This window comes from Melozone crissalis, unplaced genomic scaffold (genome assembly GCF_028551555.1).
Source record: "Melozone crissalis strain CALT ecotype California unplaced genomic scaffold, PUWL_Pcris_2 ptg000013l_1, whole genome shotgun sequence".
NCBI lineage: Eukaryota > Metazoa > Chordata > Aves > Passeriformes > Passerellidae > Melozone > Melozone crissalis.
Genome location: NW_026535791.1, coordinates 12060712 through 12079632, shown reverse-complemented (window position 1 = coordinate 12079632; position 18921 = coordinate 12060712). Strand labels below are relative to the sequence as shown.

At 39.8% G+C, this 18921-nt stretch overlaps 1 protein-coding gene across 1 annotated transcript; it reads left to right on the top strand.

Annotated features, from left to right (window-relative positions):
• The first annotated feature begins 1833 nt into the window (after window positions 1–1833).
• On the top strand, window positions 1834–18860 carry SERPINE3 (serpin family E member 3). The gene is made up of 8 exons (XM_054272050.1): window positions 1834–1959; window positions 2785–3079; window positions 5739–5966; window positions 6608–6805; window positions 11567–11765; window positions 12820–12920; window positions 14942–15028; window positions 17618–18860. Exons 1-8 carry the CDS (start codon window positions 1834–1836, stop codon window positions 17809–17811), a joined length of 1428 nt encoding a protein of 475 aa, XP_054128025.1. The 3' UTR covers window positions 17812–18860.
• Window positions 18861–18921: the final 61 nt, after the last annotated feature.

Below are 18921 nucleotides of genomic sequence, written 5' to 3'. Positions count from 1 at the left end.
TAACTTTCTTATCATTCACCAGTGGATTTCTTCTCTATTTGTCATATATAAACATATTTCTTATTCCTCATGGTTGCTTTGAACCATGTTGATCCAGTTTTAGTTTTCTTAAGTCCTGCTTTTCTATAAACACTGTTCTTGCTGGAAAGAGTCCTCCACAGCTTTCCTTTCCTAAAACAGTTGCAGACAGGAAAGATTTGAAGCAAACACTCCCATTTCTAAGTCTCCTTTGTGATGAGACAAGACCCAGGACAATTTTTTCCCTTTCCCACTGAAACTATGCTGTCTTACACCACATTTTACCAGGTCTAGCTTTCAATTATGTCTTCCATAAATACATACCCCAAATCTGAATAGCAACATTTTTGCGAAGTGGGAACTGAATGTTATTTTTAGGCAGTAATTCCTAAAACCTTCAGGGGTTCCCCAGCTTTCATTTAAATCTTAATAAATCCACAGAGGAGTATCAAGAAGGGCAAAGAAATGTCTTTTCAGGTCCAGAGCCTCTGGGAACACCACATCAAATCCAGTGTACAGTCCTCACCAATGACCAGAGCTAATTTATCTATTGACAGCTCTGAGCCCTTTGAGAAATCACTTGGTGGCCTCTGTTTCATTCCCTCTGAATACATCTCCACTCCAGTGGAAACTGTTAATGATAGCTTCAGCAGAGAGGTCTTCATTCAGCCAAACCCCTAAGCCCAAATGTAATTTACAGCCTGAAGGTACTGCCATATTGAAATCTGTGGCAAAATTACATTTCTGCCTGTTGTATTAGACTGTGACTGATCAAGCTGTTGCATCTCACCAGTTCTTGCAGGAATGTGCTCTAAATCCCAGGATCCTGAAGCAGACCCCAGTGTCTGCATCTATTCTGGCACATTCTCCATACAGCAGAGAGAGAGGAACAGCACAAGAAGAGAATAAGAGAGGCCCACTGCTTCATTCTCACTTGGGCTGTGATTCCATTGTGTGGCTGCTCATTCCCAGCTAAGAGTGAAGCAGCAGCACCTGAATTATTGCTTGATTGCAATGCCCTTTTCCCAATGTCTTCTTTCCCACTTGCAACAAGAATGTATATTGTGAAATGGCCAAGTGTACAACACCAAACTCTGAAGATCAATAAGTTGCAGTTGTTCATTAATTTTTAAGTCAAATCTTGCTTGTCTTAGGTGGCATTGTGAGGCTGTGAGGCTGAACCTGTGAATATGATGAGCCTGATTTGATCTCAGCACACAAAGAAAGCCATGAACAACTGCAACTGCTTTTAAAGCAGTCACAACCACAGCTCTTCTGCTTCTGGTCCATTCAAAGTGGCCCCTTCCTCATTTGCTCTCCTTCAGGTGCAGCACTTTGTTGTTGCTTTCTTTCTGGAAACTAAAGAGTGAAAGAAAATCTTGCTTTTTCGGATAGCATTAATTAAAAACAAAGGGAAATAAAGACATTTTAATTGCACGGGATTTCTGAATAAGGTTTCAAAGTGGGGGTAAAAAAAATTAGCTGTGTGCCTGGTACACAGAGAGCCCTTTCTCTTCCCCTTTGTGGCAGAGGAATCAATGGAATTCATATAAAAGGAGGAGGGGGGTGGGAAGAGAGATAGGAGATGCCTTGCTCGGTACCAGCAGGTCACAAGCCTCATGAGGCTCGAGCAGGGCTTGCAAGGAAGTTGCTGACTCTCTGTCCATGTGTACCTTTTTGTTCCTTGCCTTGGATTTGCTGGTCAGTGGCATGCTGCTTTGCCTGGCTCTCCATAGAGCTCGTAGCCTACAGGAATTTGGACAGAGTGGTACAGACATCGCCGACAGAGACTCTGATCACTGACTATCCCTTTAAATGCAGTCTCATGACTTAGTCCTTGCTCCACTACCTATTAAAGAAGGAGACAAGACCTTCATAGGCAGCTTCCATTCAGGCACCCAGAAGGACACAGAAAGGCAAGACAATTTAACAGAGCTAACTGTGAGTAAATACAAAGCATTAGAGGTGCTCTCTAGAGCAAAGGGCATGGAGAAAGATTTGTAGGAAATCCTGAGGTGAAAGAAGGTGCAGTAATTTTTAAAATATACTTGCATACAATCTTCAAATGTGGAATTCTGTAAGGAAAACTATTCTCTCATTTTAACATTATTCCTTTAATATGAATCTAAGTGTCTCTTAATAGAACGTTGACCAGTGCTTGATTTCCCATAAAAATCTGATGTGATGATTTTGTGTTGCAAGCACTGGAGCCTTTTGCAAATACCACCTTTTCTTTCACTGGCATAAATTTCACAGAAGGAATATCTGGGGGAGAAATTTGAAGCCAGCCTTTTGCAAACTTGCATCCAAAGCCCAGCCTGGAGGCTCCAATTAGATTTCTGCACTTCACAAGGGGTGGCCTTCCTTCTGGGAGTGCTGGGTGTGACCCCCCTTCTGCTGGGGACAGAAAGGAGCTCAGCAGCATGGAGATTGCACTGAGGTGTCCCATCATGTGTGCAGGTAGCTAATTTTTAACCAAGAGACTGTGTGTCTCCAGGCTCTGTAATGGAATACCATATTACATGCTACAGCATTCTGGAAAATTCAGTTCTTGTTAGTCAACAGAGTCATCAGCACGTCCGTACATATGTATTTTCTTTTCTTTTTCTTTTTTATTTTTTTAATGTCAGTAGCTACTGAGTAGACCTGGACAAGTATTTTAACAATTATCATTACTATTGCAAGTGACATCTCAACACTGATGGAAAGCTCCTCTGCCAGCTCAGCCTATTGCTTTTCTAAATACATCCATGTCATTAATTGCAGGTATTAGCTGGTGGAGACTGCTCCCAGCTCATCTTCATGTTGCCCATTTTATTCTCTGCATTCATCCTGTCTGCTTGCTGCACAGCCAAGGGAAGCTGCATCTCCTATGATGAGCTGAGAGAGCTGAAGACTGAATTTGCCATGAGTCTCTACCGGCAGGTGTCTGAAGCAGAGAACAGGACCAATCTCGTAGTCTCTCCAGCAAGTGTGGCTGTTTCTTTGGAGCTGCTGCAGTTTGGAGCTCAAGGAAATACCTTTACAGAGCTGCAAGATGTCCTAGGATACAGCATTCATGGTAATGTACTTTAAAAAAATCGTTATTGTCTTACTTTTTGTAATAAAGTTACAGCTTTACAAAGGTGACAGGAATTGCACACATCATATTAAACTTCTGCTTTCTCTCTCACTGCAAGATGTAGTTTTCTCTGTCTTTGACAGCCAGGTATCAGATGGACAAAGGAAACTCAAGGGAGTAGTTGACAAACAGGTTATTATTCCTCTTTTTTCTGAATCAGTACTTACTCTCTTATGACACAAAATACAGCTACATCTAGTAAAGCTACTTCTCTGAGCAGCAGAATTACTCCAGGTTTGCCAGAGGTCCATTGTGTCCACTCTGTCCTGGTCTCCTTTGTGTGCTCTGCAAAGAACTGCCAGGCAGAGAACAGTGGTTTTCTCTCCTATCCCACTAAAAAATCTCATGAAACCTATAGAAGCTGAATTATATTTAAGACTTTTCTAACACTATTACAATTGGCCAAAAAGATGAAAAGTTATCAGAAGGAGACTGGCAGACTGAGATATACGTTGACAGATGGATGGTGCAATTGCATCTTTCCCTGAAAGCAGGCTAAAATATAAAACTCACTGGGAATTTGGAAGGGATATGGGAAAGACAGATGTCTTTAAATCCAGCATTAAGTCAGCTGAATTTAAGGATGCTGTTTTCATTTTAGCTCTGGATTGTCCTACCATCTCAAATCACATGTCAAAAACTATTTTACATTATGGGCAGAATGTTTATGAAAAGCAGATGACTGCCTCATCTTCAAAATTTGCAGCTTACATACAATACTTATGTATAGAGATAACACTGCTTTTTCTCAGCGTAAAATTTACCTTCAGGGCATGAAAACTAAAACCCACAGCAATTTCATTGTCCTGTGCCTCAGTAACCTGCCTCAGTCACCAGCCCCATTCTGAGCAGCATTGATATTCAACCCCAGCACAGCAGTGACAGCTAACTCTGGCTGATCCATACAGATACAGCTGCATGTACTGACACAGGGACAGTGCATCTAAATTATGAGCAGCTGATATAATAAAGTCTTGCCTACTGACTCCTATTTTTGTAAATTCAATTCCTAAACAATATTAATGCATACAAGGATTATACCTTGCTTGACACTTCTGGTCATTACGGGATCAGTTATTATGAAAGGACCTTACAGAATAACATTTCAAAGTGAAATTCAAGCACAGACCTTTAGAGAAAATTTAACAGAGAAGTGCAGGGGCTGTTAATGACCTGCTAGCTCTTTTATGCTCTTTTCTTCTCATGTGGCACATCATGGCAAGCAGACATTTTATCTCCATTTGAGCTGTGGCATAAACCACATGAGCTTTGGCTTTCAGCAATGTTAATGCATGAATGTGAAAATAAAGTAGGATGGGATCTATTGTTATTGGTATACAGTGTATTTCCAGTAAGAGGGAAGGAAACTACTTCCTCAAATGGTCTAAATCAAATAAATAAATTAAATGCTTAGATGAAATTTTCTATAAGATGAATAAACACAAACTGTGAATGCATGCATATATGAGAAAATTCCTTTCTTCCAGTAGATTTGCATTAATGTTTATGTTGGTCTGTCCTAACCAATTATGAAGGATATGGTTAAAACCTTAGCAGGCTGAAAACAATGAAAACATCAATGGTTCGTTCACTGCTCACAGAGAATCTGCTCCTAGATGCACTTGTAAACTTCTCTCAATGTTTGGAAAATTTGTTCACCTTTATGCTAGTACTAACAAAAACAATGTATAATGGGATATATTTCTAGATAGAACAGACAAAATGACATGCTTTAAAATTATTTCTCCTTGCTGTTTAATTAAAGCAATTTTGAGCTGTTGTCCAAGCTAGAATTTGCGACTTTGGTTAGCTAAGCACCGTGGTGAAGTCACAAGCTTGGGATACCACTCCTCACATTCATCTCTGCCTCTAATTTACCATCTTTGACTTCTCACATCTTTCAGAGAGCTCACCAAGTGCTCCCATACTAATGCAAGACACACAAGAACTTTACAACTCAGACTATGTTTTCTTTAAAAAAGAAAAAAGCCCACTGTTGTGGGCTGTATAAATAAAGGAGTCACTTATAACACATGAAGCAACTTATCAGCTCAGTTTAGCCAGGGCTCATCAGCAATACTGGGGCAGTTTGGGACACCATCCTTCAAGAAATCAAACAACATCTAAGGGCCAAGGGTGGCAGAAGGGCCATCAGAGAAATGCTTTTTCTGGGATAGGTGGATAAGGTCAGGAGAACGAGATAGCAGAGTTGTGGCATTGGCAGCTCAGCCAGTCATGGCCAGAGGCACTAGACCTCAATGGTGGGAACTCAGAGAGTGGCCAAGAAAGAATAACTACCTTATGAACTGTGTCTGCATACAACTGTGAGCCTGGCATGAGATCTGCCACTTGGCACTTCCACACTGGGGTGATTTCTACAGACACATGAAGAGAGCTTTCCAATGCCCAGTGCATCACTGCCCGTGGCAGCAGTGCTTGACAGGAATGCTCCACAAAGTCAAGAGTGCTCCAGTTGTTATGGGGGTTTAAGAGTCAGAGGACACCGGTGTCAGCAGTGGAGCTGAGAGCTGCAGAGCTCTGGGGCAATCCCTGCTGCCCTTAGCCTCAGCACAATTACAGTTTCTCTCTTGCCTGGCAGATCAAAGCGTGCAGGATTTCATGCACACGGTGGATGAAGCAGAGACTGACCCCAGCCAAGGCACAGTGGTCCAGCTGGGATGTTCCCTCCTTGTGGATGCAGGCGTGCAGCTCTTGCCTGACTTTGCCGAGCGTGCCACGCGCTGGGCCAACAGCAGCCTGCTCCAAACCAACCTCACCGACTGCAACACCACCCATACACAGGAGTGGATCACCACTGACCTTGCAGGTATCATAGGGACCCACAGAAATGGTTGCACACCAATGAAATGTAAAATAAGAGTAATGGGAGAAGTAGATTTTAACCAAGCATAAAGATTTTTGCCACACTCCATGTTGCCCAAAGCAAGGCTGAAAGGCAGGAAACCTAATTCTTGTGCTAACACTCATCTGTAATGTGAAGAAAGAGCTGGAATAGGTCTGAATCCATAAGCAGTGTCAAGCTGCTAACCACTTTTTCTTGTTCCCTTAATTTTTAAAAAGGCAATCATTTGCAGTGTTCTCAGTGTTAATTAGGAACAGCCAAATTTCCCTTGGACCGTATTCATGGCACTGAATGCTTTCATGGTGCTACAGGGGACACATAGGGGCATAAGCTCAGCAGTCAGATTCTGAGTTTAAAAAATCTCAGTGGGGAATAAAAGCACTGGCCAGCTCAATCTCAACTCTGAGGAGAGCATGGACCAACAGGCAGCCCCAGGGAGGTGCATGTGTAACTGGGGAGGGGAAGGTAGAGGGTGAGCAGTGCCTTGTGAGTTGTGCCTCTAGGCCTTAGGGGTGGAGAGTGGTCTCAGCTTGCTTTATTTAGTCACACAGACCTGGGCACGTAGGACTGCATGTGTCCCCCTGCCTTGTCTCTTTTCCATGCAGATGGGGATATACATGGGATGGCACCGGAGAGTGCTGGGTCATCGCTCAGCCAGGTCACCCTGGTGAGCACCCTGTACTTCAGAAGCGCGTGGCAAAAGAAGTTTTCCTTCATGGATTCCCAGATGTTGCCTTTTACAACGCCAGAGGGCTCGACCCTGAAAGTGCCTACCATGCACCACACAGCTGAAGTTAACTATGGTAACTGTCCTTGATCCAGATTTGATCTACTGTGCAATATGGAACAGATTTATTTCATTTCCACAGATACCACACTAAGATGGATTGTTTTCCCAGCTTGGAGAGTGTCTCAGAAGAGGTCCCATCAAATTAAAAGACCACCCAGGTGACCAAATTGACTCCTCATAATTCCAGGCAATAATAAAACAGATCCTGGGATCAAAATGGTTCCTAAAATATCTACTGTCCCATCCCTCATAGACCAACACCTCCCACTACTCCATAACAAACTTGTCAGCTGTAGGAAACAGTCAAAAGGCACCGATACATTGTCCCAGGAGAAAGAGAGAGAAAGAGAGAGAGAGAGAGAGAGAGAGAGAGAAAGAAAGAGAGAGAAAGAAAGAAAGAAAGAAAGAAAGAAAGAAAGAAAGAAAGAAAGAAAGAAAGAAAGAAAGAAAGAGAAAGAAAGAAAGAAAGAAAGAAAGAAAGAAAGAAAGAAAGAAAGAAAGAAAGAAAGAAAGAAAGAAAGAAAGAAAGAAAGAAAGAAAGAAAGAAAGAGAGAGAAAGAGAGAGAGAAAGGAAGGAAGGAAGAAAGAGAAAGAGAGAGAGAAAGGAAAGAAGGAAAGAAGGAAGGAAGGAAGGAAGGAAGGAAGGAAGGAAGGAAGGAAGGAAGGAAGGAAGGAAGGAAGGAAGGAAGGAAGGAAGGAAGGAAGGAAGGAAGGAAGGAGACTGAGGGATGACTGACTGATGACTAAGATGACTGACTGACACACTGCAGTATACAAAGTCCTTTACAATAGCATGGAGCTGGTTAAATAAAGCTGGCTAGGAAGGGGCTACAGTAGGAATCACATCTGACCCCATGACAGAGGGGCAATTAGGACTAAAATTATATCAAGCCCCTACCAATTTGATTTGCTGGGTAATAAATTTCCTGGCCCCTCAGCCAAATCACCGCCCCTTGAATGTGTGAGCACCAGAGGGAGTAGAGCATAACCAGGAGCACCAGCACTGCAGACCTGCAGATGTGGTCACAGCCTGTCTCCAAGTCTTAAGGGAAAAACTGCAGATCTTGAGGGACAAATTCTAGAAAAAGAAAATAAATTCTTATGTCATGTATACCAAATCAGTGGATGATCTCAGCATGAGCTTAAAACAGTATAAATATAGGTCAAACTTTTATTTGTATAATATATGAATACAGTGTAGGCTACTTTCAAAGATTTGATGTATGTGGGTTGCTGACAGAAGGACTCATGCTGCAGGCTTAATTTTCTGCCACCAGGAATTATGCCAGTTAGCTACACAATCTCTTTCAAAATATAAAAAGCTCTTTTCCCTCCTACTCTAAATTTCAGAACTGCACTTGGGTAAAAACTGTCCAAATTCCAAATCTAATTTTTTTTGAAGACAGATTTATATCTCTTAACATCCTGACTGATTTATCCTTTAAGTTAAATAGCTTCTCCTCAGCTTTGATATTTACTCCCAAATGTAATTGCAAGTCACCAAGTTTTCTCTCAATTTCCTAATAGCTAAGAAGAAGATGCCAGGCTTTTCTAAACTATTCAAAAACCAAATGCTCAAATTCTCTACTAGTTCTATTTTTTAACTTTTCCAATTTAAATTAATCTTTCTTGAAAATGACCAGAAATGTACACAAAACTCTCAATGAGGGCATACACATGCTTGATAAAATGCTTTCACAGTTTCTATGTCTTGATAAAAACACTTCATGTAGTGTATTGCAGAACTGGCTCAGGGTGGTTACACAAGGTTGGCCCCACCAGGGCCTTTTTCCTTTTGGCACTTTTTCCTAAGTAAATCAGGGGGAGGGAAATCTCCAGAGGTATATAAATTTTTTGTGTGTTTTTGACCCACCATTTTGTTTCCATCACTCCAGTCTTCATGGCAAACATGACAAACATCTCACTGTTTGTCTTTGATAAAAGTCTTGAGCATTGACAATACTTTGGAAAGCTACTAGTGACCCTTTTCAACCTCTTGTACCTTTGCTTATTGTAGTTTCCCCTTCAAGTGGTTGCTTGCTGCCTTGCCTTTCTGGTTCTAAGTGCCACCATTTCTACCTGTAAATAGTGGCACAATGAAACAATATTTCATGTTTTACCTAAAATTAGATGGCTGAATCCATGCTTTTTAATCAAATTAGTTAACAAGCCAAAAATGTTTATAACTTTGTTTACCAGTCTACATGATATTGCAATTTATTTAACTTTCTATCTCTCTCTGTGACCTGATTATCCTTTTCTCCAGAGTGTCCTAAAACCCCTCAAACCCCTAAAGTTTCTGAGATTGCCTTCTTTTTCTTACAAATGTACTCCTGCTCCCTAGTCATGGGGAAAAAACTGAATCATCAGGCTATTGAAAATCTTTGCTGACTCATTTGCAATTCCACATCCAAGTTCTTCTCATATTCTGGGGTGGTCATTAAGGCCTCAGATTATTAAATGACAGAAGGCAGGATGCTGCTGTTGCTTGTACAAGCAGAGATCTCAGGTAAAGCCAATTACCAGGAGTTCCACAGCTGAGCTGCATTCTCTGACCATATATTTGCTCCAGAGTCCTTGCAAAGTTGATGTGAAATAATTTGTCGTGCACTTTTGACCACTTGCCAAAACACAAGGTACTCCATCCTATCATCCTTAAGTAGGTAGCTAGAGCACTACATTTTTGCACAGAAAAAGAAAGACAAAATATTTGGATTACCTTTCATCCAGGCTGAAATGTGTGAGCTCTTTGCAGCTGGAGAGACTTTTGAGCAAAGCTGAAATAGAAGGGATCATTTAAAATTTGCTGGTTGTCAGATTTGATTGGGCCGATTCAATCATTGTCACTAAAAATCCAGAAACATTTCTAACAAATCAGTTTAAAATTAATGCAAAACACTGGCTCAGTACAACTAAAGAGAGGACTGAGATGACTGTCCTTCATTATTAAATGATAGCAGCTGTGTCCCACCAGGATCCAAAACACAGAGTGAGAAAGATAAGCTGTGGCCTGTTATCAATTGCAGCATTTACAACATTGTTTATCCTTTTAACATTGCCAAACAGAACAAACCAGCCTGGGGACAAGTAAGACTGCTCTAAGAAAATGTCAACATTACTGTTCACACACACTTCTTAAACACCACAACCATTTTACATATTCATTTTTCCAAGCAATTTGTTGACAACGTTTGAATTCTAATTTAGCATATGTGTAATCCTTATGGGATGCTCAAAATTACTTCAAGCAACAAACACTAAGTGTTCTGACTCAATAATCTCAAGTCTTTGATTTTCTTTCTAATTAATAAATAAGGACTGTATAACCTTTGTGCAGAATGTGCTGACATCAAAATACCAGCATGCCAACAAATTATATCACTCATGTCCAGTGCACTGCAAATATAAACTTCCGTGCCTGCCCATTAAAAACCAGAACATCTTTTCCCAGCAAATGATCCACATGCTGGGAGTTGGTTTTAACAGAGCAATTCTCTCTCCAGATTGCAAGGCAGGAGGGCTAAGAGCCTAAAATTTAATCTAGCAGAACAATCAACACTTAATGAATCCTTTCTAGTCCATATCTGCAAATCTAACAAACACTGTACACAAAATATTTGAGACATCCTATAGCTGTGTATTTATTGACAAATATTTAGGTATTATGAACATGAGCTACCCATACACAGTTATTTACAACCACTGCCTCAAAGAGTGTGAGCATCTCCTCTTGAAGATACAACAGCTACAGCTGAGTGAAGGAGGTGTACGTTCAATATTTTGGATTGCCTGCAGTAAAGGCAGTAGGACTTTCACTTGTGCCTTTTTACTTAAGTTGTATTTAACTTCTGGCCCACTAACTATTGCTGAGTGTTCCTGAAATGCTACTTACTGGATTCTTAGATGAAAAAATAAGGAAGCAAAATTCTGACAGCCAAATCTGTTCTATTGTATAACAGAATCCATTAGAAATGCCTGGATTAATTGGGGTTTTTTTTGGAATATGGGATGAAAATGGTACTTTTAAATGGCTGTTACAAATTGCTGTAAAACTATTTGCAAGTTTGGAAGCTCTCCAGCTTTTTCTCTCTCTTTTACTTTTGAGACTACTTTTTATGACCTTCATCTGACTGTGATAAGTCTCTGTGCCTAGATTTTAAAAAATTATAAATTTGGTGCTTAAATAAAAATAGTTAATGCTTAAATAAGCATACACTAGCTCTTGATTAATAGAACTATCTTTTTATTGAAATAAGATTAAAATAGATTTTTAAAGGTAGTAAAGATGAAAACACGAGCCAAAGTAGGTTTCAATTAATCAGCTAGACACTGCATTTTATTTTCATAATTCCTATCTGTTGTAGTAAAATTTTAGGTAAAATACGGTAAAATTGTAAGTTCATTCAAAGAATATACATTATGGGAAGAGTCATCATAGTTGCTGTCATTGCCTTGGTAGTTCTGGGTTTTTTATCCCCAAACTGAGCAAGCAGGACAGCTGTTATATGGAACAGTAATAAAATACCCATGCTCTGTTGAGGTGTTTCTGCAGGTGCTATCAGTGGCACTGGTCTGCCAAGGTATCTGTGTCTGACACACTCAGGGTGAGTTCACAGCAGCCTGAACTGGCTGCAGGAGCCCAAGAGCTGGAAACCACTCCCTACATCCTACCACAGCTGCTCTGAACTGCCTGCTGACCCCAGCATGGGTTGTGGGTTCAGGGTTTTCTTCCCACTTGAATGATGAAATAAAATCTCTCTTTGCCCACCCACAGGCCAGTTCCAGACTGCAGCTCTGGAGGCTTTCAGCGTGGTCGAGTTACCCTACCTGGGAGAGAAACTCAGCATGTTCCTAGTGCTTCCCAGCCACAAAAGAACACCTTTGTCCCAGATTGAGTCTCACCTTTCTGCCAAAACCATAACCCTCTGGGCCAACAGCTTGAAGAGAACAAAGATGGACATTTTTCTGCCTAGGTAAGCAATGTTAGCACATTGGATTCACTACTTTAGCTGTCAGAATTCCATGTGACCAGTGCTGACACAAGCAGTGTGTTAGCAAAATCAAATTACATGCTTTTGGTTTCATTATTCATCACATGATCAGAGATGCCCTAACCCTTTCTTAAACCACAAAAGAGGTGAGCCAGGAATGACAAGACTTTCTGGTTACACTCTGTACTGTTCAAAAAAACCCCAAGTATTTCAGTTGATCCTACAGCTTTTACTTACAATTTGTTTCGGGTATAAATCCTTTAAGGATCTAAACCAGATAAATGTTGCTAGACCTTTCCCACACTCATTTTTCTTTTTGTTTAAGGAAGAATAAACATATAACCTCCTAAAGACACGCTATTTTGTCTTTCTTAAACTCACCAGAGTACTAAAAAAGCATGGGACAAAGAGCTTGGCCCCCCTCCAGCAGCCATAACCATCTTTCCATGCACAAAGCAGGTTTCACTCATCCATTTTCCACTTTAGTCAGTTGTTGTTTTAGCAAACACCTATGCTGGAGGTATTTTCTGTCATCTACTCCAGAGAAATTGCATAGCAGGAGGAAATTAGGCACAGAAGGGTTTATGTGACTATATCCATTGTATGGATTAGTATGGAAGGGCTTCATTACACACATCCCCTACAACATATTCATCACATTAACAGAGCACTGAAAACCAGTGTGGACATTTATATTTGTTTTCTTCAAACTAATTTTTGGGAAATATTTCCAAGGGCCATTTGCTATAGCCAAAAATAATATTAGAAAGAGATCACTTCGTGAAAATGCAGAATTCACATGTCAAGAAGACTTAGTAGCAATCTGATTGCAACAGAGGGATTCCTTCTGTTAATGGCTTCAGGTGAAAGTGAGCTACTTTTCTGCAAACACACCATCAGACAATGCACTGGGCTCATACAGGAAGAGATGGATGAAATGCAAAGGCTTGAAATAAATTGTATCTGTTAATGGCGTTTAATTCTACAAAACTCTACAAATCCTGCATTTAAATAAAGTCTATCATATTAATTTCAGGTTCAGTATTCAAAGCCTTTTTGACCTAAAGACAGTTCTTTCTGCCTTGGGAATTAGAGATGCATTTGATCCCATCACTGCTAATTTTAAAGGCATTTCAGGTAAGAGGCTTGACTGAATACAAAATGACCCTTGACCCAATAGTTGCAGATTCTTACATTTGAATGATTTGTTAGACTTGCCTGGCTCTTCTGAATTGATTGTACTTCTTTATCTGTGAAACTCTAAAGCACAATTCACACTTAACTGCAATTGTATTTTGAGTTGTTTTCTAGGAAAGAGGAACCTGAAAAGGAAAGGTTTGGTTTTGGTCTTGAACTTACTTTTTTCTTGTCTATAAGATTAAAACTGTCAAGACAGTGTAGGCCTGGGAAAATGGCTATTTATTCAAAAATTTAGGATGCTTTAGTAAAACTTACATTCCTGTTTGTGTATTCAAATAGTTATTTAACAGTGAGAGGGATGCTGGTCCAACAAATGGATATTCCAAGTCCTGACACTGCAAACAATACTGGTTTATGCCCAGGCTATATTGTCTTGCTAATCCAGTAATCAGTATACAAAGTTATACTTTCCCTTTGCTAAAATACTGTTGTAATGGCTAAATTCCTCTGCTCCTTGGAAAATTTGTCCCCATTTAATATTAAATGAAAAATAAAGAATCCACATTATTTATTCTTTTTGACTCCTTCCAGCAACAAAATATTTCAAGTTATGTCATTTCTGCTCATAGTAAAGACTTGGGAGTGCAGCTGCCCAGCAAGCAGCTCACATTCTTGTGCATGTGAGTGAATAAATGAAATTGCTCCAATTCAGACAAACCTGCTTTTACAGAAAAGTTGCTTTCCTGGGATGAACCTCAGAAGGCACATTACTCATGGAGTTTTTTATGCTGCTCTTAAAATTGAACATAGCAATGTTCCATTGCAGTATAGATCTCAGCCTGCACAGAGATGAACATTAAAATAATTTGTTACTGCTCACTGCTGCTTTGCTTATTGCAAACAAATGTTAATATACTGATAAATTACACAAGGATGTATTTTATAAAGTTAATGTCTATTTAAATAAGATAAATACTTTGGGGAAATTAATTCCATAAACAATATAATTTACCAGCTTCCCTTTGGCGTTTGGCATACAGGATAAGGTTTGTAGAAGTATTTGATCCTGCCCTGGCAGGGTTATGGAACAAAGGATATGTTGAGACCCTTTTTAGTTCTAGCCTTACACCATCCTGTTGTAGCAGTAGGGTTCTATGTGGTCTAAGAGTTATGTAAGGCAGAGTTCACAAGGAAAATATATCATTTACTTAACCAATAGATAGTTGGGGGGGAAAATAGGTAAATTTTCATAGGTAAGTTTTCATTTCCTCTTCTGTATGAAGCAGAAGGATAAACTTAAAAATATTTACACTCAGATCACATTTAGCAAATAAATGTGTTACTTCATTTCAGACCTGAAATAGCTTTTTTAGACTTGAAAGCTTGTTTTTCCCCCTGAACAATGTTTAAGATTTATCTACTTTTTAAAATTCTTCCTCTCCTTAGTTTTGTCCTGCTTGATTCCCTCCCGGTTTTTCTGAATAGACAAAATTCTCTTTTAGCATTTCTTTGATTTGACCTACATGTTGGACTTGATCCTTGAATTCAGACAAGAAAAAAAAGAAACTTCTCTACCTTTCCTGCTTTCTGCCTTATACAGGCAGCTGGAGAAAAGCAGACTTGTAACACTCTCTTCAGTGTCTTTCTGAAATTAATTCTTTTCCAAGATTCATTTTATGTCACTTCCATTGTTTCTTCCTGAAGAACATTTTTTCTACATTTTCCTTTCCAAGGGTTCTTCAGTTCTTTCATTGCCCTCACTCTGTAAAGTTTCTATTCTCACTATGTAACCTTGCCTTCCACCACAAAGTGGTGACCTCTCAAACTAGTAACTCCCATTCAGCATTCAATCCACTCTAACCATATAGTGGGAGAACAGTCAAAGGCTGAAATACTTAAGTTATGTGATCCTTAGATTCCGCACAAAAAAAAAAAAAGTAAAAGCATTCTAATTATTTTTTTAAATATGTTTGTAATGAAATGCAGAAAATAACTTCTTAATTTTGGGGGTTTTGCAGAGCAAGATAGTCTTTATATTTCAGAAGCTATCCATAAAGCAGAGATTGAAGTAACAGAAGATGGTACAAAGGCATCAGGATCTACAGGTAAGTCAAACACTTAGACAAACTTCTCCCTTCTGGAGCTTACCACTATAAAATCAACTATTAGTCTTTTATATAAAACAAAACAAACAAGCATGGTAGAATTCACACGTATGCCTAACAAACTTTTGTATTTAACACATTCCCATTTTACCTTTGCAATTGCTCATAAGAAACTTTAATTTTTGATGTCCAACTAATGTGTAATGGCTGAAATGAAAAAAACAACTTTGCCAGTTCAGGGAAAATTCAGCTTGAGAAAATATACCACTTATTTTTCTGATGGTTAAATATCTATTTGTTCAGATCATAAGAATAAAAAATGAAAAAAGGTTAGTAATATTTTGTCTACAGCCCCTGAACTGTTATAGGATTTGAGGATAATTTCTTTGATAGCATTAATGGTAATGATGGACAAGTATTATGCAGACAAGCTTGATTCTTATATACTTTGAAGTGTGACCTTCATGTGCAGTAGCTCCTGCTAACAGACCACTTCCACATGAGCAGATGGGACTGGGTGAGTGGGAGACTCAGAGCAAAATCTCAGCCATGTCAGTACATGACTCATTCACCATTAACCACATCTCACCTTCCTGCTCCCCTGGGCTGTACCAAGGATAAATGTGCTCCACACCACAAGTGCTGGTGGGTCCTTGGCTGGGGACCAGGGCACTCCATCACTTCTCCTCCTTGCTCCCAGGGAGGAATTCAAGAGGCATGTAGAGAGCATGGCAGTGCATCTCACTGTGGTGCCCAGACTGTTGCACATCCCCGCGCTCCAACATCCCACAGCTGCAATGCCAAAAAGGAACCTGAGCACACCTGAATTGATGTATTCAGTATTCCTCTATAAACAGCCCTGAATAAGACAAACATGTACATACGGGGGTGTGCAGAGCCCATCTGGCATAACTAAGTTAGCCCTTCTGCAGAGCTGTACAGTTTTAAGTTTTGTAACAGTTTTAATCTCTATCAGAGCAGTAATATTTTTAATAACTTTGTGGTAAGGCCCATACAAAAGAAATATTTTTAGGTGACTTCAGTTACACACGAAAAACTAAGAGAAAAATACCTTTATCCCCTTGAAACCAATGCTAAAACATCCCTTAACTCCTGTCAGACCAAGCTGACAAGTGTGGGATCTCAGCCTCTCAGGACTGGGGTGCAGGGTGACCAAGACCACCCCTGGGGGGCTCGGGAGTCCTGGAATGTTGCCAGAAATGTCTGGTGGCTGGACTTTGATCCCACATGGGAGATGACATCAGTATGAGGATAGGAGGATTTCACCGGGGTGAATGGTGAAGGGATAAGTTAATTGGAGTGTGAGATACAGGGTTTAAGGTTTCTGTACAGGGGGGTCTAGAGAAGTAAGATGGAGGAATTGGGGCGTGCCCTTCTCCTTCTTCCTCTTGGCCTCCATCTTCTGTGGTGATGTTGGCACTTTGAGATTGGACCTTACTAAAAGTGCACTGGTTAATAAGGGTAGAGGGTATTGGAGAAAAATGATAAATATTGTATACGTAACTCCGAGTATAAAGATAGGTGGCCGCCCCAGGGGCTCTCAGTGTGTGCCCATGGCTGACTGTTGAGCAGAACTCTGTCAGGCCCAGAGAAAATCTTTTAGATAAGCATTTAATAAACACCGAGACCGAGAAAAGTTCTGAAGTCCCTTCTCGTCCTTTGGAGCGCGGGCTGCCCAAGGCCACCTCGGGCCTTCCCGGACCATCTAAACAGCCGAAAATCCGACAGACAAGCAAATTTTAAAAACTGCAATTACATTTATTGTTTACTTTAAAAGCTCTGGATCTAGTCACATGATGACTTGAAGCTAAGCTTTTTTTTTTTTTAAGCACCAAAATAGTGCCTTCTTAAACTAGTTTTATTGTGTCTTAAATGAATTTTCAAACTAGTTCCATTGTTTTAACTGTTCAAAAATAATCTAGATCTGGTGGGTTTAGTGGTGGAGTTTTTGACAAGGTATTCTTAATACTATATAGCTAAAAGAAAGAATTTATGTAAACAAGATGTATTTTAATAATAGCTGAGCCATCATAAGTCTTAAAAGCTCTTTATTTAATTGAATAATTAACCCACAACAGAGAGGAAAGACAGTCATAAACTGAGTTGAGGATACTTGAGATTTTGTTGAGAGTTCTGACAAGAGAAATTCTAGGATGATGTAGGTATTTCTCTGCTGCTTGTCTCCCAATTGGATAAGGAACTACATTTGTGCCTTGCTTATCTTTTTCACCAGAAGAGCATAGCTAGGAACTGGCTAACAGGTAAGGGAATAGGTATGATCTCAGCAGAGTTAGGAATGTGATGACAACACAAATCACCTCTGAGATCCAATGCCAGGCAGAACACCATTCAGCATTGAAATAAGCACGAATCACCTGCATGTAGTCTCACAACTCCTCACATGTTAATTTTGCCAGACTGATCTCACTTAGATAAAATTGTTGTTTTAGTCTTAAAGCAGAGGAGCAACTCAAAAGTCAAGGTACTAGCCAGTGCTTGAGGGCACTGTATGGAAGATGGAAAGAAAAAAATATACATTTTACTGATGTTTTCTTTGTTGCATTACAGCAATGGTCTTACTGAAAAGATCTCGAACACCTATTTTCAAAGCAGACCGACCTTTCACATTCTTCCTGAGACAAGCTAATACAGGTATGCATGCTCTGCCTTTCAGGAGCAGAATCCCAGCTACCAGCTACACAGGTAGCACTGAAATCAATACAAATAGCATGCCATTCCTCAGTCCAGGAAACTTCAAATAACCACAGAAACAGTGGGACTGGGGTTTTAAAGCATAGATTTTCATTTCCTTAAAAAGAATGTATAACAGTCATAGAAGTCTAGGAAGCCAGATTAGCCTCTTCTTTGGACAGGCAGTATGTGCTGAAAAAATTTCCATCAAAATTATAGGCACTAGAGAGATCTCACAGATGCTGAACATTCCAGCATCAGAAACTGATCTCTACAGAGCAATTCAAGTTACATACGAGCTGGACCAGCTGCATTAACATCCCAAGTAGTTAAAATAAAAACCTTTCCCTATAAAGGAAACTTATACTGATAGCAAACAGACTTCTGCCAAAAAATGTCTTTGCAACTGTTAACTCTTTTCTTGCAAATGACCTCCCCTAGCACCCAAACAAAAACCACCCAAAAACCCAAACAGAACTGCAGAGCACGTCTTAGAGTGAAGCATCACAGTGCTCCTTTAACTTCAGTAGTGGATTATAAGTCTCATTTCAGACATCCAATCACATTAAGTTACTCCAGAATGTCTGCCAAAATAAAACACCCTATAGCTTGTTGCCAATAATAAAGAACTCCATTATTCACCATTTAGCAGGTATTTGCCACTCTGAAGCATCAGGCCAATATCCAACAACTCTTACCATTCTAAATAATGCAGTAATTTTGCACCTGAAGTATTTTCCTACAAATCATTCAAACCACCACATTTCTCTCATAACTGGGGTCACAGTCATTTGGACCTTCAAGGAACATACAGATATTTATAGGGTTCAGTAAAACATTGGGGCCTAGCACAAAGACAGAAATAATTTCCCTTATCTGCTTCCAAGCAACACACACTGTTCTCTTAGTCAGTGAATACCTGTGTAACATTTTGTTCTAAAAACCCATATCATTAATTTTGACCACAGTGCAAGCACACAAAGAGAAAATTACTGCCTTGGTTGGAATTTTGTTTTAAATATGCTTTGGCAATCACTACCAGTCAATGAATAAAAGTATTTTACTTGGCAAATAGAGAATTTTAAAATAAAAAGGCATTAATAAGCTCACCTGTGAAACATGAGCCACAGACTCTTTAGGATTAAGAACAAACTTACTTTGGTGAATAAAATGGTCAGTTT

What these genes read in the sequence shown, in the direction of transcription:
- SERPINE3 (XM_054272050.1), top strand. Translation starts at nt 1,834, where the DNA reads ATGCAGTCTCATGACTTAGTCCTTGCTCCACTACCTATTAAAGAAGGA. An exon ending in CACAGCTGAAGTTAACTATG is followed by an intron (nt 6,806 to 11,566) that starts GTAACTGTCCTT and finishes GCCCACCCACAG; the next exon opens with GCCAGTTCCAGACTGCAGCT. An exon ending in ATGGACATTTTTCTGCCTAG is followed by an intron (nt 11,766 to 12,819) that starts GTAAGCAATGTT and finishes TATTAATTTCAG; the next exon opens with GTTCAGTATTCAAAGCCTTT.